This window comes from Astyanax mexicanus, chromosome 1 (genome assembly GCF_023375975.1).
Source record: "Astyanax mexicanus isolate ESR-SI-001 chromosome 1, AstMex3_surface, whole genome shotgun sequence".
Taxonomy (NCBI): Eukaryota; Metazoa; Chordata; class Actinopteri; order Characiformes; family Acestrorhamphidae; genus Astyanax; species Astyanax mexicanus.
The window spans coordinates 71,919,371-71,937,911 of record NC_064408.1 but is presented as its reverse complement, the minus strand read 5'-3'; the positions used below and the strand labels follow the sequence as shown (position 1 = coordinate 71,937,911).

At 37.3% G+C, this 18,541-nt stretch overlaps 2 protein-coding genes across 6 annotated transcripts in view; one reads left to right on the top strand and one right to left on the bottom strand.

Moving 5' to 3' along the window:
- atad2b (ATPase family AAA domain containing 2B) overlaps positions 1–3,280 on the bottom strand; it is a 112,899-nt gene extending 109,619 nt beyond the window's left edge. For both annotated transcript variants that reach the window (XM_022686643.2, XM_022686646.2), the window contains exon 1: positions 3,050–3,280. In XM_022686643.2, coding sequence (XP_022542364.2) covers positions 3,050–3,145 — 96 coding nt within the window. In that variant the 5' untranslated portion in view covers positions 3,146–3,280. The remainder of the gene's footprint in view (positions 1–3,049) is intronic.
- Positions 3,281–5,054: 1,774 nt separating this feature from the next.
- ubxn2a (UBX domain protein 2A) lies at positions 5,055–17,542 on the top strand. Of its 4 annotated transcripts, none has more exons than XM_022686654.2 (7): positions 5,059–5,177; positions 5,951–6,013; positions 7,165–7,294; positions 7,426–7,535; positions 13,560–13,697; positions 15,547–15,708; positions 16,646–17,542. In XM_022686654.2, exons 2-7 carry the CDS (start codon positions 5,970–5,972, stop codon positions 16,827–16,829), a joined length of 768 nt encoding a protein of 255 aa, XP_022542375.1. In that variant the 5' UTR covers positions 5,059–5,177; positions 5,951–5,969; the 3' UTR covers positions 16,830–17,542. The 4 variants fall into 4 exon arrangements, with proteins under 4 accessions (XP_022542379.1, XP_022542375.1, XP_022542385.1 ...); XM_022686664.2 differs by having other exon boundaries at positions 5,067–5,177; positions 7,158–7,294; XM_022686658.2 differs by lacking the exon at positions 5,951–6,013 and having other exon boundaries at positions 5,055–5,177; positions 7,158–7,294.
- Positions 17,543–18,541: the final 999 nt, after the last annotated feature.

Sequence of the window (18,541 nt, the reverse complement as noted above, 5' to 3'; positions counted from 1 at the left end):
ATAGAAGTCAAAATTTTTCATCGAGCAGTGGACAAAGCCATTGGCCGGCAGACCTGCCAATCAACATCTGAATCCATCACTGAGCATTTAAAGGAGTGACTAAGGTACTTTCAAACTGCCTGTAAATTTCCATTTCTTCTGCCAACTCTCTTTCTCTGTGTCCACTGCTGTGGTACAGTTAAAACACCCAAGCTCTGATATAAGAGCAAAAAAGAACAAAAACAAAACAAAGAGCCTTGCAGTTCTGCGTGTATTTATGTGGCTTTCAACAGGTTTGTCTGTAAGAGCCTAAAGCCAGAGGACTTTGGTGGAGAATGAAAGACACTGTACTCTCAAGTTAGCTACCATTTCTACTTTATCCAATACAGAGTTCAACTAATGTAGCTACCCAAAACTACTAGCTAACAGTGTGACATTCACATGTGAACAGACTTTAGCAGGTGATTAGTCAACTAACTACGAATAATGATCTTCAAATGCAGCTCTAGTAATACTAATTTGTTTATAATGTCAAAACTACCCAAAAGCTACCCAAAACAACTAGCTATGCTAACAAGTTTATAAGTTTAGATTTATAATTTATTCATTTGCTTCACTTAGTTTTAGCTGTTTATTCCTTTAATAAATATTAGTTTGTATCACTTGCTAGTTAAAATGCTCTATTTGAGAAGGTCATGTTCCTCTTAAAATAGGTATACAAAAACACATAGTGCAGCAACTAACTAAACTTTAAAAACCTCACAAAACTGTAGCTAAAGCTACGTTTAAGTGGCTTTCAACAGGTCTGTCTGTAAGAGCCAAAAGCAGAAAGCACTGGTGAAGAATGACAGAAACTGTACTCTGTAGTCACCATGTCTGTTTTATCTGATACACAGATCAAAAAATGAACTAAAAACAACTAGCTACATTTATTTGCTTCAATCAGTTTAAATAACTTAGCTCATAAATGTAAGGTTATATCAGTTCTAAACACTTGCTTAAATGCTCTAGTTGGGTAGCTAACTACATTTCTCTCAAAATATTTGATATAGACAAGGCATTCAAATCCAGAGCTAACCAACTAAACTTTTAAACACAAAAACTGTAGCTTTAATGCTATGAATTTATAGTTAAATAGAAATCAACCAACATAGTTTGGTTTTTCATTTATTTGCTTCAATCAGTTTAAATTATTTAGCTCATAAATATTATATCAGTTCTAAACACTGGCTAAAACGCTCTAGTTGTGTAGCCACCTAACAATGTTTCTGTCAGAATATTTAATAAGAGACATTCAAATCCAGAATGTCAACTTTAAGGCCACTAGGTGAGACAACTAAGCTTTGAAACACAAAAACAGTAAAGCCAAGTTAAAGTGGCTTTCAACAGGTCTTTCTGTAAGAGCTAAAAACAGAGAGCACTGATGGAGAGTGACAGACACTGTACTCTGTAGTTACCATGTCTTCTTCATCTGATACACAGTTCAACAAATGAAACACTTGCTAAAATGCCCTAGTTGGGTAACCTAACTATGTTTCTCCTAAAATGTTTGACAGAAGTGAGACATTAAAATCCAGAGTGCCAACTTAAGAGCCACTAGGTTAGCTAGTAAATTAGCTAACGTTAGATCAACTGGGTTAACCAACTAACTTAAACTTTTAAAACACAAAAACCGTAGTTACCTTTAAAACTATGAATTAATAGTTAGATAGCAAGGAAGCTAACTAGCTAGCTAACCTAGTTTTGTTGTTCATGTATTTCCTTCAATCAGTATAAATTAATTCGCTCATAAATATAAGTTTATGTCAATTGTAAACACTTGCTAAAATTCTCTAGTTTGGGTAACTAACGTTGTTTCTTTTAAAGTATTTGATACAGGTAAGGCATTCAAATCCAGAGTGCCAGTTTTAAGGCCACTAGGTTAGCTAGTTAGCTAACTAGTAAGCTAGATTAGCTGGTTTAACCCACTAACGTACATTAAAAAGCTATTAATTAATAGTTAGATAGCAAGCAAGCTAACTAGCTAGCTAACAGCTAGTTAACTACTAAGCTAGCCTAGCTAAAATTATATTGTTTAGAGTTTGTGAGTTGTGCTGGTGTAGAAAAATGAAACTTTTCCCACATCCCGAAACGTCAAATTTTATATCTAACTTAAACAGCTAACCTGTCTAGTTTTAACTACCAGCGGGAAAAAGTCCAACAAAGCGCAGCACGAGTCCGGTGACAACGTCCAAGTTCGCGGTGCTGAATTTGTGTTATTCAGTTAGCTTAACGCTAGCTAACGTTTTAATCTGTTTTGAACCACAGGAGGGTCTTTCCTCGGTTTGCTCTCGTTGTGTAGTACTGTGTGAAATCCGGGCACAGTAGTTAGTTTAACTATAACAGTGTTTGGGGAAGGACAGCTAACAGCACGAAGTGAACAATGGCCCGGCTAAAACGCTCTTTGTTTTCCTCCCTGTGTTTTTTTCTGTGTGTGAGTGTGAGAGCTGTCAGTTGTCTGAACAGAGGAAAGATGTTATAACCGGACTAACTAGCCAGCTAACATTATTACCGGCGGTGCCCCTCCACCACCTCCAGCCGGGTGAAGCAAAGCACCAACACAAAGACAAGTTGGGGCACTGAGTGCGCTGAACTACTGAGCTAGCTGGCTATTGGCTAGCTATTGTGGTTGTGTTGTTGTGACTAGAAGCGGGTAGTGCAGGTCCAGATATTAGAAATCCATCCCGGGATTTTGTACTAACCGACCGGGCGGATGTGTCAAGCTGCAGCTAAGCAAGTCTACACCCGGTTGGAACAAAATCCTGGTGTGTATTTTTACCTTCTGGAACCGGACTGCACTCCTCTAGTCATGACTGACAAAACCCGACCAGCACTGGCAATACATGGCCTGTCATTCACACGTAAGGTTACTGTCGACACTGTCGCCGTTCCTGAACAACAGAGGAAGCTAGATAAGCTCTCTATCTATGAGGGGACACCGATCTTCAGGACAAACTAGGCAGCTCGCAGCAAGCGAAACAGACAGGCTAGCCAGCCGGCTGACTACTGAGCAGCAGGACCCGGCTCTTACATGGATCTTTGGATTGTTCCTAAGAGAAGACCTCGTCCGGCCAGAGATGAAAGGACTGCATGGCTTGTCCTGGGAGCTCTTTCTCGTGTTCACCATGGTTTTCCTAGCGTCTGGAATCTCCTCAGCTCTGTCAGTTCCCTCGTACTGAGACAGTCTCAGCTAGAGCACCGAGGCGCCATTTCTCTCTCTTTCTCTCGCTCTCTCCCTCTGCTGTCGGCGAGTGAAACTATCCAGCAGGCTACTTCCGCCTCACACACTCACTAAACACAGAATAATAACTGCACCACTGTTTAACTAACAATACATTAACCCGAACTGTACGTAGTTTTGGATATACAGTTCTAAAATAAGAAACCACTTAAAATTACGAGTTTCTTTAATTTTATCAAATTAAAAAAACTCTGGCATATAATCAACTGCTGAACTGCTTGAAGTTTTGCACCAGGAGTGGCATAAAGTTATGCAAAAGCAGTGTGTAAAACTAATAGAGGAGAACACGCCAAGATGCATGAAAACTGTGATTAAAAACCAGGGTTATTCCACTAAATATAGATTTCTGAACTATTAAACCTTTTTGAATATGAATTTGTTTTCTTTGCATTATTTTGAGGTCTGAAAGCTCTGCATCGTTTTTGTTATTTCAGCCATTTCTCATTTTCTGCAGATAAATGCTCAAAATGACAACATTTGTGACAATATAGTTGGTTCTGGAAGATCATGGGAAGACCAAAATTAAGCTCCCTGGTTTGTTTTTCTGCATATTTGATCTTTTTGTAACTATGACTGAGGAGGTCAATCTCAACACTCATTCCTGTTATCTAAATTAATTATTAGATCTTATTGGTTGTGCTCAATGTCCTCATGCTATTAGCATAGCTGCCATTTAGCTTCTTTTTTTTTTTTTTTTTGCTAATTTTCTGCTAAAACTCATTCCTGTTACTTTCATTCCTGTTACTCAAAACATAAATAATAACAGGGGTGAGTTCCATTGACAGAAATGAGTGCCATTAACAGGACTGATTTTTTGGTCATAAATATCAATTAGTTGAACATGCAGTCAACCTATTATTTAAAACAAAGACTTCATTGAGAGAAAATGACAAAGGAATTAGTGGACTTGCTTTTAACATGTTTTTTTAAATTTCACATGAGTTTTGTAAAGCTGCCTGAATTGACCAGTACATGTTTTGAATAGTTAAATATATGTTATTAGATTCAGAGTTAAAAAGAAATATTTAAAAAAAATGTTTCATTTGGAAGAGTTACAACAAGCAATTGGCACCCATTCAGTGGAATGGCACATAGACTATGAACAAATTCAGTCAAGCCCAACAAATAAAACTCATTTGTTTGTTTGTTACAGACAAAACTGAAAAAAGCACAGGTTAATGCAAGTCAAAAGTTGTAGTTAATTGACATTAACAGTAAAATAGTATTCTTGGATCTCCCAATGTGTATGTCACCATCTGTTGGTCCTAATCTAGCTCCTTTAGGATGGTGCAGAAGATTATCTGCTTAAAAGCTTTAATATTCATAATAGCTTAAATTTGGTTTCTAAAAACACTGTCTGTTTTAAACACTGTCCTAGGCATATAAAAATCTATAAAATTAGCGTGTAGATATTCTAAACTTATTCTAATAGTAATGAACTACTTTAAAAAATACATATGAAATATGAAATTATAAAAAAATAATATAATATACAATTACATATTAAAATAATATAACATTTATATTATTAATGTGTTATTAATAAGTGTATGAGTGTGTAATACTTATTATTATTACTGTTATATTATTATAATTATATTATTATTATTATTATTTAAAAATATATATATAACTAATGTCATTATTTTCAATAAATAAAATAATTAATTACAATAATAATCATTATTTTATAAGAAGAAAAATAATAATAATCATTTATTTAATGAGTTATTACCGCTAGATACAAAAATACATTTTAACCAATGTTACGTCATCGGTGAGGAGGGGGGGTCTTATGGGTGGGCGCTTACGTCACGGGAATGGCTGTGTAGCTGTAGTGAGGAGAAAGGTGTGTTGCTGACAGAAACTTTGAAGTCCAGGACCCGACTGTGCTGGCTGTGAATGGACTCTCAGACCGGTAATGATTCAGGGTTAATGTGTGGATTGAGTGATCTGAGTGTCGGTGTCTCTGCGCGGCTGGGCTGCGCGTTACTGCGCTTGCGTGGTTCACACGTTCTCCTTATGTAATTTTGGTGCACTGCTAATACGCGCCTGTGTGTGCGTGCGTGTGTATGTAGTTGCGTTAGTAGTATTTTTTTTATTCAGCACATTTCGGGGCGTGTTTATCCCGGGCGTGCTGCCTTATTCGTGTTAAACACAGAGCTCAAGCTGAATTCTTATTTGCCATCTTCGTGCTCGACTTGTCCGTTCCACCTTAAATGTAACAGCGGGTCCATTGTGGAGCCCCCAGCAGCGCCAGCATGCTAATGCTCCAATTAAGGTGGAACGAAACTACGAATATAAAGCCAACTTGCGGGCACATCATATAGGCCCATTATACAAGTAGTACGAACGACCACAGGCTATTATCCTTATAATGACACACTGCCATTCTTATACAATACACTGCCTTTTAATCATCAATTCATCTTGAAGAATTGTGTTATCATCACTGAAACTGGTCTATACATATGTGTTGGTGACTGGGAGAGGCAGTCTGGCCTCTTAAAGGTACACCTCAATAATAATAAGTAATACAAAACCACCAGACCTGTTCTATTCTAGCTGCAGGATCAACAAACTGACTCCAGTCTTTTCACCAGCCTAATCTTAGTGTTGTTAAATTAATTAGATTCTTTATTAGGTTGCCTCAAAACAAATGTAACTTATACCCATTTTTTTTATTTCAAGATGGAACACAGGAGACGTGATGAAAGATATTGACTCAAGAGAGAGAAGCAAGGATGGCCCATGGTGAGCCTAATATCCTACAGTTTTCAGTTGTCCCTTCAGTTACCATTATCTATACATCTCTGTGGAAATAAGAGACCACTTCAAGATGACAAGTTTCTCTGATTTTACTATATGTTTGAGTAGAATAAACGTTTTGTTTTATTCTATAAACTACTGACAGTATTTCTCCCAAATTCCAAATAATAATATTGTCATTTAGAGCATGTATTTACAAAAAATAAGAAATTGTCAAAATAACGAAAAAGATGCAGTCCTTTCATACAAAAACAACCTCATATTCATTTAGAAGCAACAATTCTAATGTTTTAAAAGTTCATAAATCAGTATTTGGTGAAATAACCCTGTTTTTTAATCATGGCTTTCATGTGTCTTGGCATGCTCTCCACCAGTCTTTCACACTGCTTTTGGGTGCCAAAGTTCAATAAGTTCAGTTTTGTTTCAGATGGTTTGTTACCATCCATCTTCCGCTTCCGCATCCATACATTCCAGAGGTTTTCAATAAAGTTCCATTCAACTCAAACATGTACCTATAAATAGTAAAGAGAAACTGATCATTTTGAAGTTGTGTCCTTTTTTTCAGAGCTGTATATGATTGAGCACATACAGCCTCTATAGTCACTGTCAGTAGAAAAAGGAACCCTGCAGAATATTAGTCTGAAAGTTGCTGTATATTTGCTTTAAAAAAAACTGAACTCTTACATGATTTCTTAAAGGCAAATAAATCCTATTCATGGAACTAAATTTTTGATGTCATGAGATTTTGAGGGTTCTGATTTATTAATAAACAAATAACTAATTACATAAGAAATAATGTGAACAGTGAACTAAACAAGAATTGGTACTAACTATAAACATTTTGTTGACACATTTAAAAGTATTAAAAAGTAAAAAGTAAAAAAAAAATCTGTGTTTTTCAAAGGTACTTTGACATCAAGATGTCATATGGTGACCTATATTCTCCCTGTAATACTGTACTGCCAGTAGAATAGGACTGTGTGGAGTTGATATAAATCAAACTGTTGGCACCCTTCATTAAAAAAAAAAGCCTTGGACAAAGGTGTCTGTAAACATTTGGAAATGTAATATATGTTTTTATAAATTCTACTACATGTTCTCATCAACATTATCCTTCCTGTGTAATGAGCTCTTAGGTGTGATGGTGCTCAAAACGATGATGACGAGGAGGAGGAGACCGAGACCCCCATGAGGCCCAGTTTCTCTGTAGAGGACCTTCTAGATGAGGTGGAGAAGATTGGGAGTGTCTCCACGGGTGGAAAAAAGGTAAATTAATAATAACTAAAATAGTATTTTGGTAGCAGGAAATATTTAGGCTTGTGATGTTTGTTGACCTGATTTATTTTTTTTTGCTTTTGTTTATGATCAGTTTTGCTTAACTGCTGTTCATAATGCAGGTGGAGATTGTTGTAAGACTGTGGAAAGATGGCTTCACTGTGAATGACGAGGATTTTCGCAGCTACTCCTTGGAAGAGAACCAGGACTTTCTCGAAGCCATTAAACGAGGGTAGGGCTGTTCATGTCTGACAACAATTGATGTGAATCACTTTGTTCCCAAATTATACTTGCATATTTACATTGAAGAAAAATTTGCTCCCATTTTTCATAAGCTGAACTCAAGAGTCTAAGACTTCTCCTATGTACAAAAAAGGCCTTTTTATAAGTTTGTTCACAAAACTGCACATGTGACAAAACTGTGCATATCCTGAGTGACCTTTTCTTATGGCCAGCCCAAGATACACCTGTGTAATAATCACTGTGTCTAATCAGCATCTTAATTTGTCACACCTGTGACTGGTGGACGGTTTATCTCAGCAAAGGAGAAGTGCTCACTAAGACAGATTTAGACCAAAATTGAGTTCAGCTCATAAAAAATGGGAACAAAAGTGTTGCATTTATATTTTTTAATCAGTGTATATATACTAGACTTTTCTCTCGGTGTTAGATACATAAATCTACACTCACTGTCAAAAATAGTTGAACCCAAAATGAAACTATGGGGGCAGTTGTGTCAGACTTTTATAGAGTAACTCTGAATGGCAGCAGTGATAAGTCACACTTTTGACTTAGTGAAGACAACCAACGAATCTGTGTGTGGGTAAGCCAAATGCTCTAAAGGTAAATCTAAATTTGTAAAGTGTATGTTGGCATATGAAAGGTGTGATTTATTCCACATCTTAGTAGGTGGCTTTTTTAGGAATTTTATATGGAGAGTAATTGTTTATTTTTTTAAAATACTCACAATAGAATGTGTGTGTATATATATATATATATATATATATATATATATATATATATATATATATATGGCAATAAAACAATATGTAAACAGTAAGCATTACATAACTTAACCATATACAGAAAAAGTATTTACAGACCCATTCAGAGTCTAATTTATCTAATCACCCAGTGACCCTGGTAGTGATCAACCGATATATATCAGCCTGGATCATTAGCTTAAAAAAGCGTTGTTTAATTTTGCGTGCGTGTATGCATTTTTCTTGACGCGGCTCCGAGACAAAGTGGATCAGATCTTTCGCGCTGCGTGGGGAGATTGATTTTGTTACTAAAATTCTTTAATTGTAGTATACTTTAAGATTTGAATATTTTTAACATATTAGAGAGACACTTCTGTAAAAACAATTAAAACATCCCTAAAAAGGGGCTATAGCGACGTTCATGTGTATAGACACCTATTCACGGTTTGCGGATGTCTTATCAAGTCTTGTCATTTATTTGCCCTAAAAAAGGCCTTTAAATCTTACTGTAAATCCTTTGAATTTAACATTGTTGTTGTGTACTTTTTGCAATTTTCATATTTTCATAATTTTGTCTCTGGTGGTCTTAAAAATCATTTATTTGCACAAACAGGGGCAAATCAGCCTGGCATTGATTATATATATATATATATATATATATATATATATATATGTGTGTATATATATATGTGTATATATACACATATATATATATATATATATATATATATATATATATATATATATATATATATATTTTTTTTTTTTTTTCTTATTAATTCTATTTTCTTACTCAATGTTGTCAGTCCCTTTTAAATTGTAAATGCTCGGCTACACTGGAAATGATGTACTCCCGAGAGGAAAAAAAGGTTTATTGATTGAATGATTGAATGATCGGTAAGTTGAGCTATCCAGTGATTGAGAGTGTTCTTCGTGGAGTATAAATTTAGCCGTCATCCTTCTCTCTACCAACACCTCCGTGTCCTTGAATATTCAGCTGTCGGGGTGTTTTTTTTAAAGTGTTTTTTGGTTTATCACTGTATATCTTATAAACATTTACGTTTCCTTACATTTTATGATTACTAACACTCCTGTTATTTAGATCCTTCAAATAATATAAATACTGATACAGTACCTGGCCAAATATTTAAAAGCTAATAAACCAAGAAACTCTTGTAATATAGCAGAATGACCCTATTCGCTATCATTTACCAAACGTAGCCTAAAAAGAAACACACTATTAATTAATAAAATTCATGCACAAGGGGCGTCCCTACTACTATTAATTTTATTTAAAATACATTGAACAGCATAAATATTAGACTAATAAAAGGCATGAGCACCAGCGGGAATGTCTGAAGAAGGTATATTGTAAATCTGTATTTAAAAACTGAAGAGCTCTGGTTCAGGAGCTCGGATCTGCAGTGAATTGCTTTAGACTGAGTCTCTCTGTAAGATCATTGGCTGAACAGAGTTTAAATGTATTGGCTTTCAAAACTGGAAGGTGGAGCTCATTATCTTATTATTAAACGCCGCTTTTTACGGCGTCAAGAGAGACACTAAAACGCCGCTTTTTACGCCGCCTCATTGCACTGAGAAGGCGCTCTGTACGGCGTGCCAAAAGGGTCGAAAAACGCTGTGGGAAACGGCGTCTTCTGTGCTTTTAGCGGCGTTTTTAACGGCGTCGCGAAATCATACGGCGTATATTACGGCGTAAAACCCACACAGAACGGCGTATTTTACGCCGTTCTTTTCGATAAAAGGCGTCTGGTCCAGGCGTTTTTTGGGCCTTTTGGCGTTCCATATAAATTCACCGTTAAGGCTCCGCTCCAGCAGCGCTGTGTAATGTTCTGCAGTGGAGTTATTAGAGCTCCCCTATAGGTGTCCCCAGTAAGTGTCCATTCCACCATCCTACTGACACCCAGCAGAGTAGCTGAGGAACATACACACCCCCAGAACCTGTTAGAGCTTCAGGCACAGCTGCAGCAAATTAACTCATCAGCCTGGAGAGAACAGCTTCATTTCAGCCTGGACTGGTTTCAAACAGGACGGGTAAGTGAATCTATCTGACTGGCTTCAGTAATCAGCAGTGTAGCTTCTATGTTAGACGCAGTTTTACTGTCTAGTAGCCTCTGTGCTGGCTAAAGCTAACCGGCTAGGTACTTTAGCACAGCTAGGCTAATGCTAACTCAGCTACTTTAATGTTACCTCAGCTAATGCTAACCGGCTACTTTAGCTTAGCTCGGCTAACTCTAACTCAGCTACTCACACTGCCTACTCTGTGATAGCTAACTCTAACTGGCGACTTTAGCTCAGCTCAGCTAATGCTTACTCAGCTACTTTAGCTTGGCTAATGCTATCTGGCTTCTTTAGCTCAGCTTGGCTAATGCTATCTGGCTACTTTAGCTCAGCTTGGCTAACACTAGCCGGTTACTTTAGCTTAGCTCGCTAATGCTATGCGGATACTTTAGCTCAGCTTGGCCAATGCTATCTGGCTACTTTAGCTCAGCTTGGCTAATGCTATATGGCTACTTTAGCTCAGCTTGGCTAATGCTATATGGCTACTTTAGCTCAGCTTGGCTAATGCTATCCGGATACTTTAGCTCAGCTCGGCTTACACTAGCCGGTTACTTTAGCTTAGCTCGCTCATGCTATTCGGATACTTTAGCTCAGCTCGGCTAATGCTAACCGGCCAATTTAGCTCAGTTCGGCTAACGTTAACTTGGCTACTTTGGCTCATCTTGGCTAAAACTAACCGGTTACTTTAGCTTAGCTCGCTAATGCTATCCGGATACTTTAGCTCAGCTAGGCCTGGACAATAATTCGATATCGGTATTTATCGCGATAAGAAATGTTTCAATAACGGTGATATCAGTTTTGTGGTATATCCATATGTATTAGAATCACGGACAGGCGTTTTTTACTGGCGTCAGCTCGCCCCAGAGCTCAACACATTCAGCCCCCGTAGCTGGGCTACGTCAGTGCGTGATGACGTAACCACACAGGCACGTAGCCAAATAGGCTAGGCTAGGCAAGGCTAGGTTAAAATGGCTAGGCTCGGGTCCGCTTCGCTACTCAGCACATATGTCTCGCGCTGGAGCCAAACAGAGCCGGGACGAGCGGATCCAAGGCTAAGGTAGACTCGATTCGGTCGGCCGCGGGTCCGCTCGCTCGGCCGCGGGTCCTCGAGGCCGGCCGCGGGCCCGCTCGCTCGGCCGCGGGTCCTCGAGGCCGGCCGTGGGTCCGCTCGCTCGGCCGCGGGTCCTCGAGGCCGGCCGCGGGTCCTCTCCCTTGCCGCTTCGCTGCAAATTGTGCCGGAGAGTGCAGCCGACCAGCAGCGGTAATGTTAATACATCTAATCTGTTCCACCACTTCAAGCAACTCAACTACATACAATATTTTTCTTATACTGACTGAAGCACTTTTATAGCTTATGTTGTAACTAAGTTATTCATAGTTGATAAAGCCTGTAGGTTTGTTTATTTGACGGGAAAATCTTGTTGCTTTTATGTATATAAAGGCTTCTTGTATTCTATATCCTAGTTGAAACACGTTTTAATCTGTTAAATTTGTTCACAAAGAATAAGAAGCTCGGCCTCTGTTGTAATTTAAAGTTATTTTTATTGGTAATAGTTATATAGGCTTATGTTTGACAGGGATGTCATGTTATTATTTTGCTATATGCAAATAATATTGAGCATTCATTTATTTTGACTACTTTTATTTCTAAAGTATTAAAGTTTTTGTGAAAGGAGGTTTCAAAGTCTTAAATTAAATTTTCAGACAGTAGTAGGTACAGATTTCCATTAGATAGATAGATAGATAGATAGATAGATAGATAGATAGATAGATAGATAGATAGATAGATAGATAGATAGATAGATGTGCATATAATGAGGGTATCTGATGCCAACCATACAAAAAGTGCAAATACACAGTTATATAATAATTTAAATTCGCAGTGCTGCAGGGATTGCAGGGCTTCTTAGCAGTTTTCTGAGGCCTTCAAAGTATTTATATCAATATCGAAATTATATCGTATCGACCGAAATTTAAGGAATATATCGTGATATAAATGTTGGCCATATCGTCCAGCACTAAGCTCAGCTCTGCTAATGCTAACCGGCCAATTTAGCTCACCTTGGCTAACGCTAACTTAGCTACTTTAGCTCAGCGTGGCTAACACTAACCGGTTATTTTATCTTTGCTCGCTAAGGCTATCCGGATACTTTAGCTGAGCTCAGCTAATGCTAACCAGCCAATTTAGCAGCTAACTCAGCTGCTTTTCAGAAAATTCTGTTTTAGGATTGCTGTAGCCAAATTAGTTAAACAAAAAGCCAAATACAACCAATCAATTAAACCAGGGGGGATCCCAGTTTCTCAACTAATAAATACAGCGTTAGCATTTATATCATATTATGTGTGTAAATACTACACTACTGGCATGTTTTGAAGGCATTATTATCCGGGATTCTGTAAAATGCGGAATGTTACAATCTTGATAGTTATTTACACAAGATAGCTATCTAGCTAGTGTAAAACAAAACTTTTATTGATTTTGTGAGTAAACAATAAAAAACTGCGATAATTAGAAGATTTAAATATCCATTAATTAGCTAATTTACCTCCTGTTTACTTTCACTGGATTCTGCTTTTTACCAGGGCCCTTAATAGTGTGGGTGTAATGGAAATATTATTAAATGCGTATCCTGCTGCTGAAATGTGTTTTTAGTGTGTAAATCTAATTTGGTTAGTAGGGGTTGTTGTAATGCATGTGTCAGGTGTGGTTGCTGTAATGAGTAAATGGTTATTAATTCTATACTTATCTTCTTTACTTTGTAATAGGTTAAACAAAATGAAATAATAATTTCTCACATTTTATTGTATTATTGATTATCACAGATGACAGCCACACTCCCCTGGACTTTTCAAAGGAATGTGGTGGAAGCCCTCTCCAGAGATAAACAGACACACGGCCAGGGCCAGGCCAGGGTCTCTATTATTACTCTGTAATGTCACTGATTGTTAGATAATATTGCTGTTCTTTATTTGTCAGTGTTTCACCCATATTCTGTGTTTTTAATAAACTGTGATTGATCACTTGACCCTGGGTTCATCACTGACAGTGTCCAAGCTGCTCCTTTAAGATGTTTGAAAAAACTTCATTTTTAGTAAATCAGTCTAGCTGAGTTGTGTACAGAGTTGTGTAACATTTTTTTCATGTGCATCTCCAAAACTTATCCCCAGGTACTCAATAAAAACATGTGTTTCAGGGAACTGCCTTTGGAGCTGGAGGGGAGAGCAGAGGACGAGGAGTTGGAGGTCAACGTGGAGGACATGAAGGATGAAATTTATGTCCCAAAGAAGAAGCCTTTTCTTCCATTTACTGGTAGAGGATATAGACTGGGCAGGTAAAAGAGAGACTTTTCAAATTACATATTGATCCAGTTGTTCTGGTGTGAAAGTACTAGGGGTGTCACAATTTAGATATTTCATCGAAATCGATCGAAATTATGTCATGGTCTCGAGCCTCGAAGTAAAAAAAAAGATCGACGATCCCTCCCTCTAAGCTACGCAAGCACACACGCACGCTACACAAATGGTGCTTACACCGTATCCGACGCCGCGGACATTGTGACTGCTGAAAGAGACCCAAAGTTTTTATATTATTGAACATACATGGAGCTGTTTTGGTTTAATTCATAGTTGTTTAACATGCCAATATTAATGTGCATATAGATGTGTGATGTTTGGGGAGGTAAGATGATATTGAAAGATATATTATTGTACATGTTGATGTTAGTTTTGAATATTGTCATTTGTTAAAAAAAAGGCTGCTCAAAGAGCAGCCCTTTCTCCAGAGAATGTGGACAAGAAAAACTTGAAAATATAAAAATAACAGTTGTTTTGTCTAGCCTCAAATATGTTAACAGTTTTAGTACCTTAAGGAGCCTCTTTCTCTCAGATAAAGTTAATAATATGTCTTTATTAAAGAAAAAAACTTGACCGAAAAAGTCTTAGTCTTATTTTTTATGTTTAACTGTTACAGTAGGATAGAGTTCAGTTTGTTAAGGCTCTAATTGTTCTATTATTTTGTACATGACTGTTCCTGTATTTTTTTTATTATTTATTTTGTTATTATAGCTGTTTTAATAGTGCACGCTGCTGCTACAAAAAAAGCCACTAGATGGCATTACATATATATCTTAATTCAATTTTAAGTTTGACCATTAGTGCATAATGTGGTGTACAGATCACTTGTATCACTTTGCATCACTTATTTCAAGCCCACCTTTTGAAATAAGATATTGTAAATTTGATGAATCAAACCAATGACTGACCATAGACTAATATAAAACTGGCATAGGCCTCTCTGCTGTAAAAAAGAAAAGAAAAAACAAAATCGAGAATCAAGGATTTAGAGAGTTGTGTCACCCCTAGAAAGTACATCTTATTTTTAGGTAACAGCAACAATGAGGGACCATTTTTTTGTGCTATTATGTTGCTAATTTGGTGCCAGTGTTTCATAAGAACCACTGAAAATTGTTTTTTGCCAATAAAAAAATACATTTTCCAAGACAAAGAACAGCATATGAATTTACAGGGTTATTCTATCTTAAATATTAACTTTAAAAAACATGAAGAACCTAATATTGTTAAATATTTTTATTGCTAGATCATGAAATTCTTTTTTTTCATGTGTTCCATGTTTTCTATGTCAGTGCAGTACACTATGTGAATCCAGTAGGTGGCCTCTTGATTCTTTTGTTTGAGATCATGTCGTAAATGTTGCTGTGTTTTATTTTATGGTAAGCTGAGGGTTTATAAAACATAAGAAACAAATCATTCAGAGTAAAGTTATTTAATTAATGTTTAATTATTTCATAAATGCTGTAAAACTGAAACATACAAAACAAGTTGATGTAATATAATATATATAAAATTACCCTTTGCCAAAATAAATTCTGTCAGATGTTTGATTTTTAATTAATGATGTTTGCTTTTTGGCATAAAGGGAGTAAAGGGAAAAACTGTGTACGTTCTGGTCCATGTTCCTTTATAAGAGTTAGAAAGTAAGGTATGGTCTTACACACAGACCCTTGGGATTGTAAAGTGTATTTAATAATCAAGTCTATTCAGCAGTAATTGCTTTAAGAACTAATATCAGCAGAGCAGTGATTGGCAGCAAATACTGAAGCACTGTAAAGCATGGTGTGTCTTTTAGAATTATTCATGCTGCATTGATTCTCTCTCTCTCAGCGTGGCGCCACGGGTGGTGGCCAGGTCTCGGTCAATACACGAGGACTGCTCAGTACCTCCCGTCCCTCCAGTGCCGGTGGACGAAAGCCTGCCTATCACCTCCCTGCAGATTTGGTTGGCAGACGGCCGGCGTCTCGTCCAGAGGTTTAACCTCACTCACCGGTGAGTGCCGTGTATTCAGACTGCTGGGTAGTGAGTTGCCAAAATCAAATTTTGCAGGTTGTAATGGTGCGGCTCTGAAATTCTACACCTAAGAGCTCTTACATAACTTCAATTCAGCGTTTATGTAATGTAAGCTCCTGCTTTAAAATGGAGGAAAAATTGTAAGCCTCATCCTTGCTGCAAATCAAATCAGCTTAGAGAAGATTTAACATGTGGCGTCATGGCATATAAGGATTTTCTGGCAGTTGGCTGTAATGTTGTTGTGCAGATGGACTAAGACTGCCTTAAACAGTAATGGAGCTCCATTTCGTGTAACAGTGCATCATATCATATTATAGTATATTATATTATATTATTCAATGTGAGCTTCCAAATTCAGCACACTGTGATGCTCAGCAATACATTTAGTAGACTCGAGTAAATAAATGACTCCTTTTTTTAATTTGAGTCAGTGCTAATCTGTTCCCATCTTCTGATGATTTATTGAACACTAATTGATGCAGAAGTTTTAGATGAACCCACCTGCGAAACATCGTGGAAGGTTGCAAAAGTAATCTGACCTTTTTGTGATATGTGATAGGTAAACTTGATTAAAAAAATTCACCTGTGTGATACAAATAAACACAAGAACAGTTCAGCATGTAATAAACTGCAGTTGTCTCTACACTAATTATCTGAGAGAGACCTTTTTAAGAAATTCTTTTCTAAGGCTTCAGGTCATCCAGAAGCTGCTATGAACATACAATGTATGTTCTGTATGTAAATATGTAACTGTATGTTTATTGTATTATATTATGTATTACGTATTAAAAAAATAAACAAAAATAATAGTTTGAAGGGTAACCATAATGTCAATTCTCAGGTTTCTGTTTTACACTACATTGTAATAAAGAAAGCTTTGTGGAATCCTTACAACTCTAATATTGTGTCGTTGCAGAATCAGTGATGTCCAAGACTTTGTGGAGAAGGCCCAGTGTACAAGCTCACCATTTATCTTAACCACATCTCTGCCTTTTCGGGAGCTGACAGAGGGTGGACTGAGCCTGGAGGAGGCCGACCTGACAAATGCAGTCATTGTCCAGCGGCCACTCAACACACAAGCACCTTTTGGTCACTCCTGACTGAAGATATCTGTACTAAAAGTGTGCAGATCTGTTGGTCACCACTTTGATCACCTTAAAGCATGGAGATACCAGTTCATAGACTTTCCTGACAACAACAACTCCCAGTATTTAAATGTTAAAAAGCTGCTTAAAAGTCCTAATCATCTCAGACCTCTCCATTCATCAGTCCAGTGTGAAAGTGCAGTTACGAACTCAATGACACTGATGAATGGGAGAAGGACAGTGATGAAAGAAACCCCCCTCACTCTTACCTTGCATTTTCATTTTTCAGAAGGAAGGCAATAATCGGTACCTGCTGGCCTGCTAATCATGTGTAAATGCTGCATATAGCTTGAAAACTGCAGTGAGTGCAGTTCTTATTTCTGACTGTCATTATCTATACTTCCCTTGCTGGATGCCTTGGCCTCCTCTGATGCAATGCAGTACGCACAAGCCACGTATTTAATATCAGCGTTCAATAAATGTCTCAGAAACTGCTGTCTGAGTGGTATAAATAATCAGACAGCACTTCTGTGTTTATCACAGGCTTGATTGCATTTTGCCTTACCAGAGCGGTGAGACTTCTGTTGTTTGTGTTGAAATGTTTGCTGATGTGTTGTAAGCATTTAAAGCAGAATTTATTTGCAATTGGCAGACATGTTAATGCACTTTGCCTAAGCGAGATGTTCTTTTGTACAGGACCTCGGCTTGCAATAAATCTATTAAATTTATTTAAATGAGCTGGTAATTTTTTGAATGGGTGCAGAGAAGACTGGCCTCTTTTCTAATCTAGATGTTTTGCTCCTGATACTGTCTTGATACTGCCTTGTCTTGGAATGTTTTGTTCCCAACATAATGACCCATTACTCATGTTTAATATTTAAAGAGGGAAGACTGGAGTAGATTCCCTGAGTCTGAGCTTAGGCCTGCTGCTTCCTATGTCACAGACTTTTCTCAAATGCTTCTCAAATGTTTTAAGCCTATGCTTACCTTACTTGGGCTTATAGACATGCATATTCAGCACAACAGATACAGTTCTGTTTAAGTACTGTATTATAGATAGAAAATGAAGACAGACATGCCGTTTACAACCTTTGTAAACTAGTTTTGATAGTCACATAAACCAACATTTTTTGTGTTTATTTTCATGCATTGTTTAGCATTATCTTGGAGGCCTACACACAACACAGAGCATATGGCTAATTTCCTGACCCAGGCATAGACTTCACAATAACACTGTTACCCTTGAACAGACAAAAAAGTTTGGAATTTTGGAGGAATTCAAGCACCTTGTTTGACCTCGCCTTTACAAGCTGTAGAGCAGGTATCTTGCTGGCTTGAGGTGCTGCTGGCGTTTTGACAGTTTAACGAAGTTTACACCCCTTTTTAGATTTTTTCCGTGGAAATGTAATTTTAGATGATGGTCTTACAGGAAGATACTGTGCACTTTCCTGTTCCTCTTGGATGTTTCACAGATAGTTGCAGCTGAATGAGAGAATTCACATGGGCCTTGCCATAGGACACAATGCCTTTTATATTCCCCATGGTTGCATGGAATTTTGTATTAAGTGACAACCCTGGTCATCCAAAACCTTGCAAAGTTTAGATTCAACACATTTGCTACTATTCAGACCAATAGACCACAATTTCCATGGTTTCAATCATTTTTGTTCTATATGATGTCTATTAAACATTGATTCTTATCCTTCTGAAGACCTTAATCACATGAA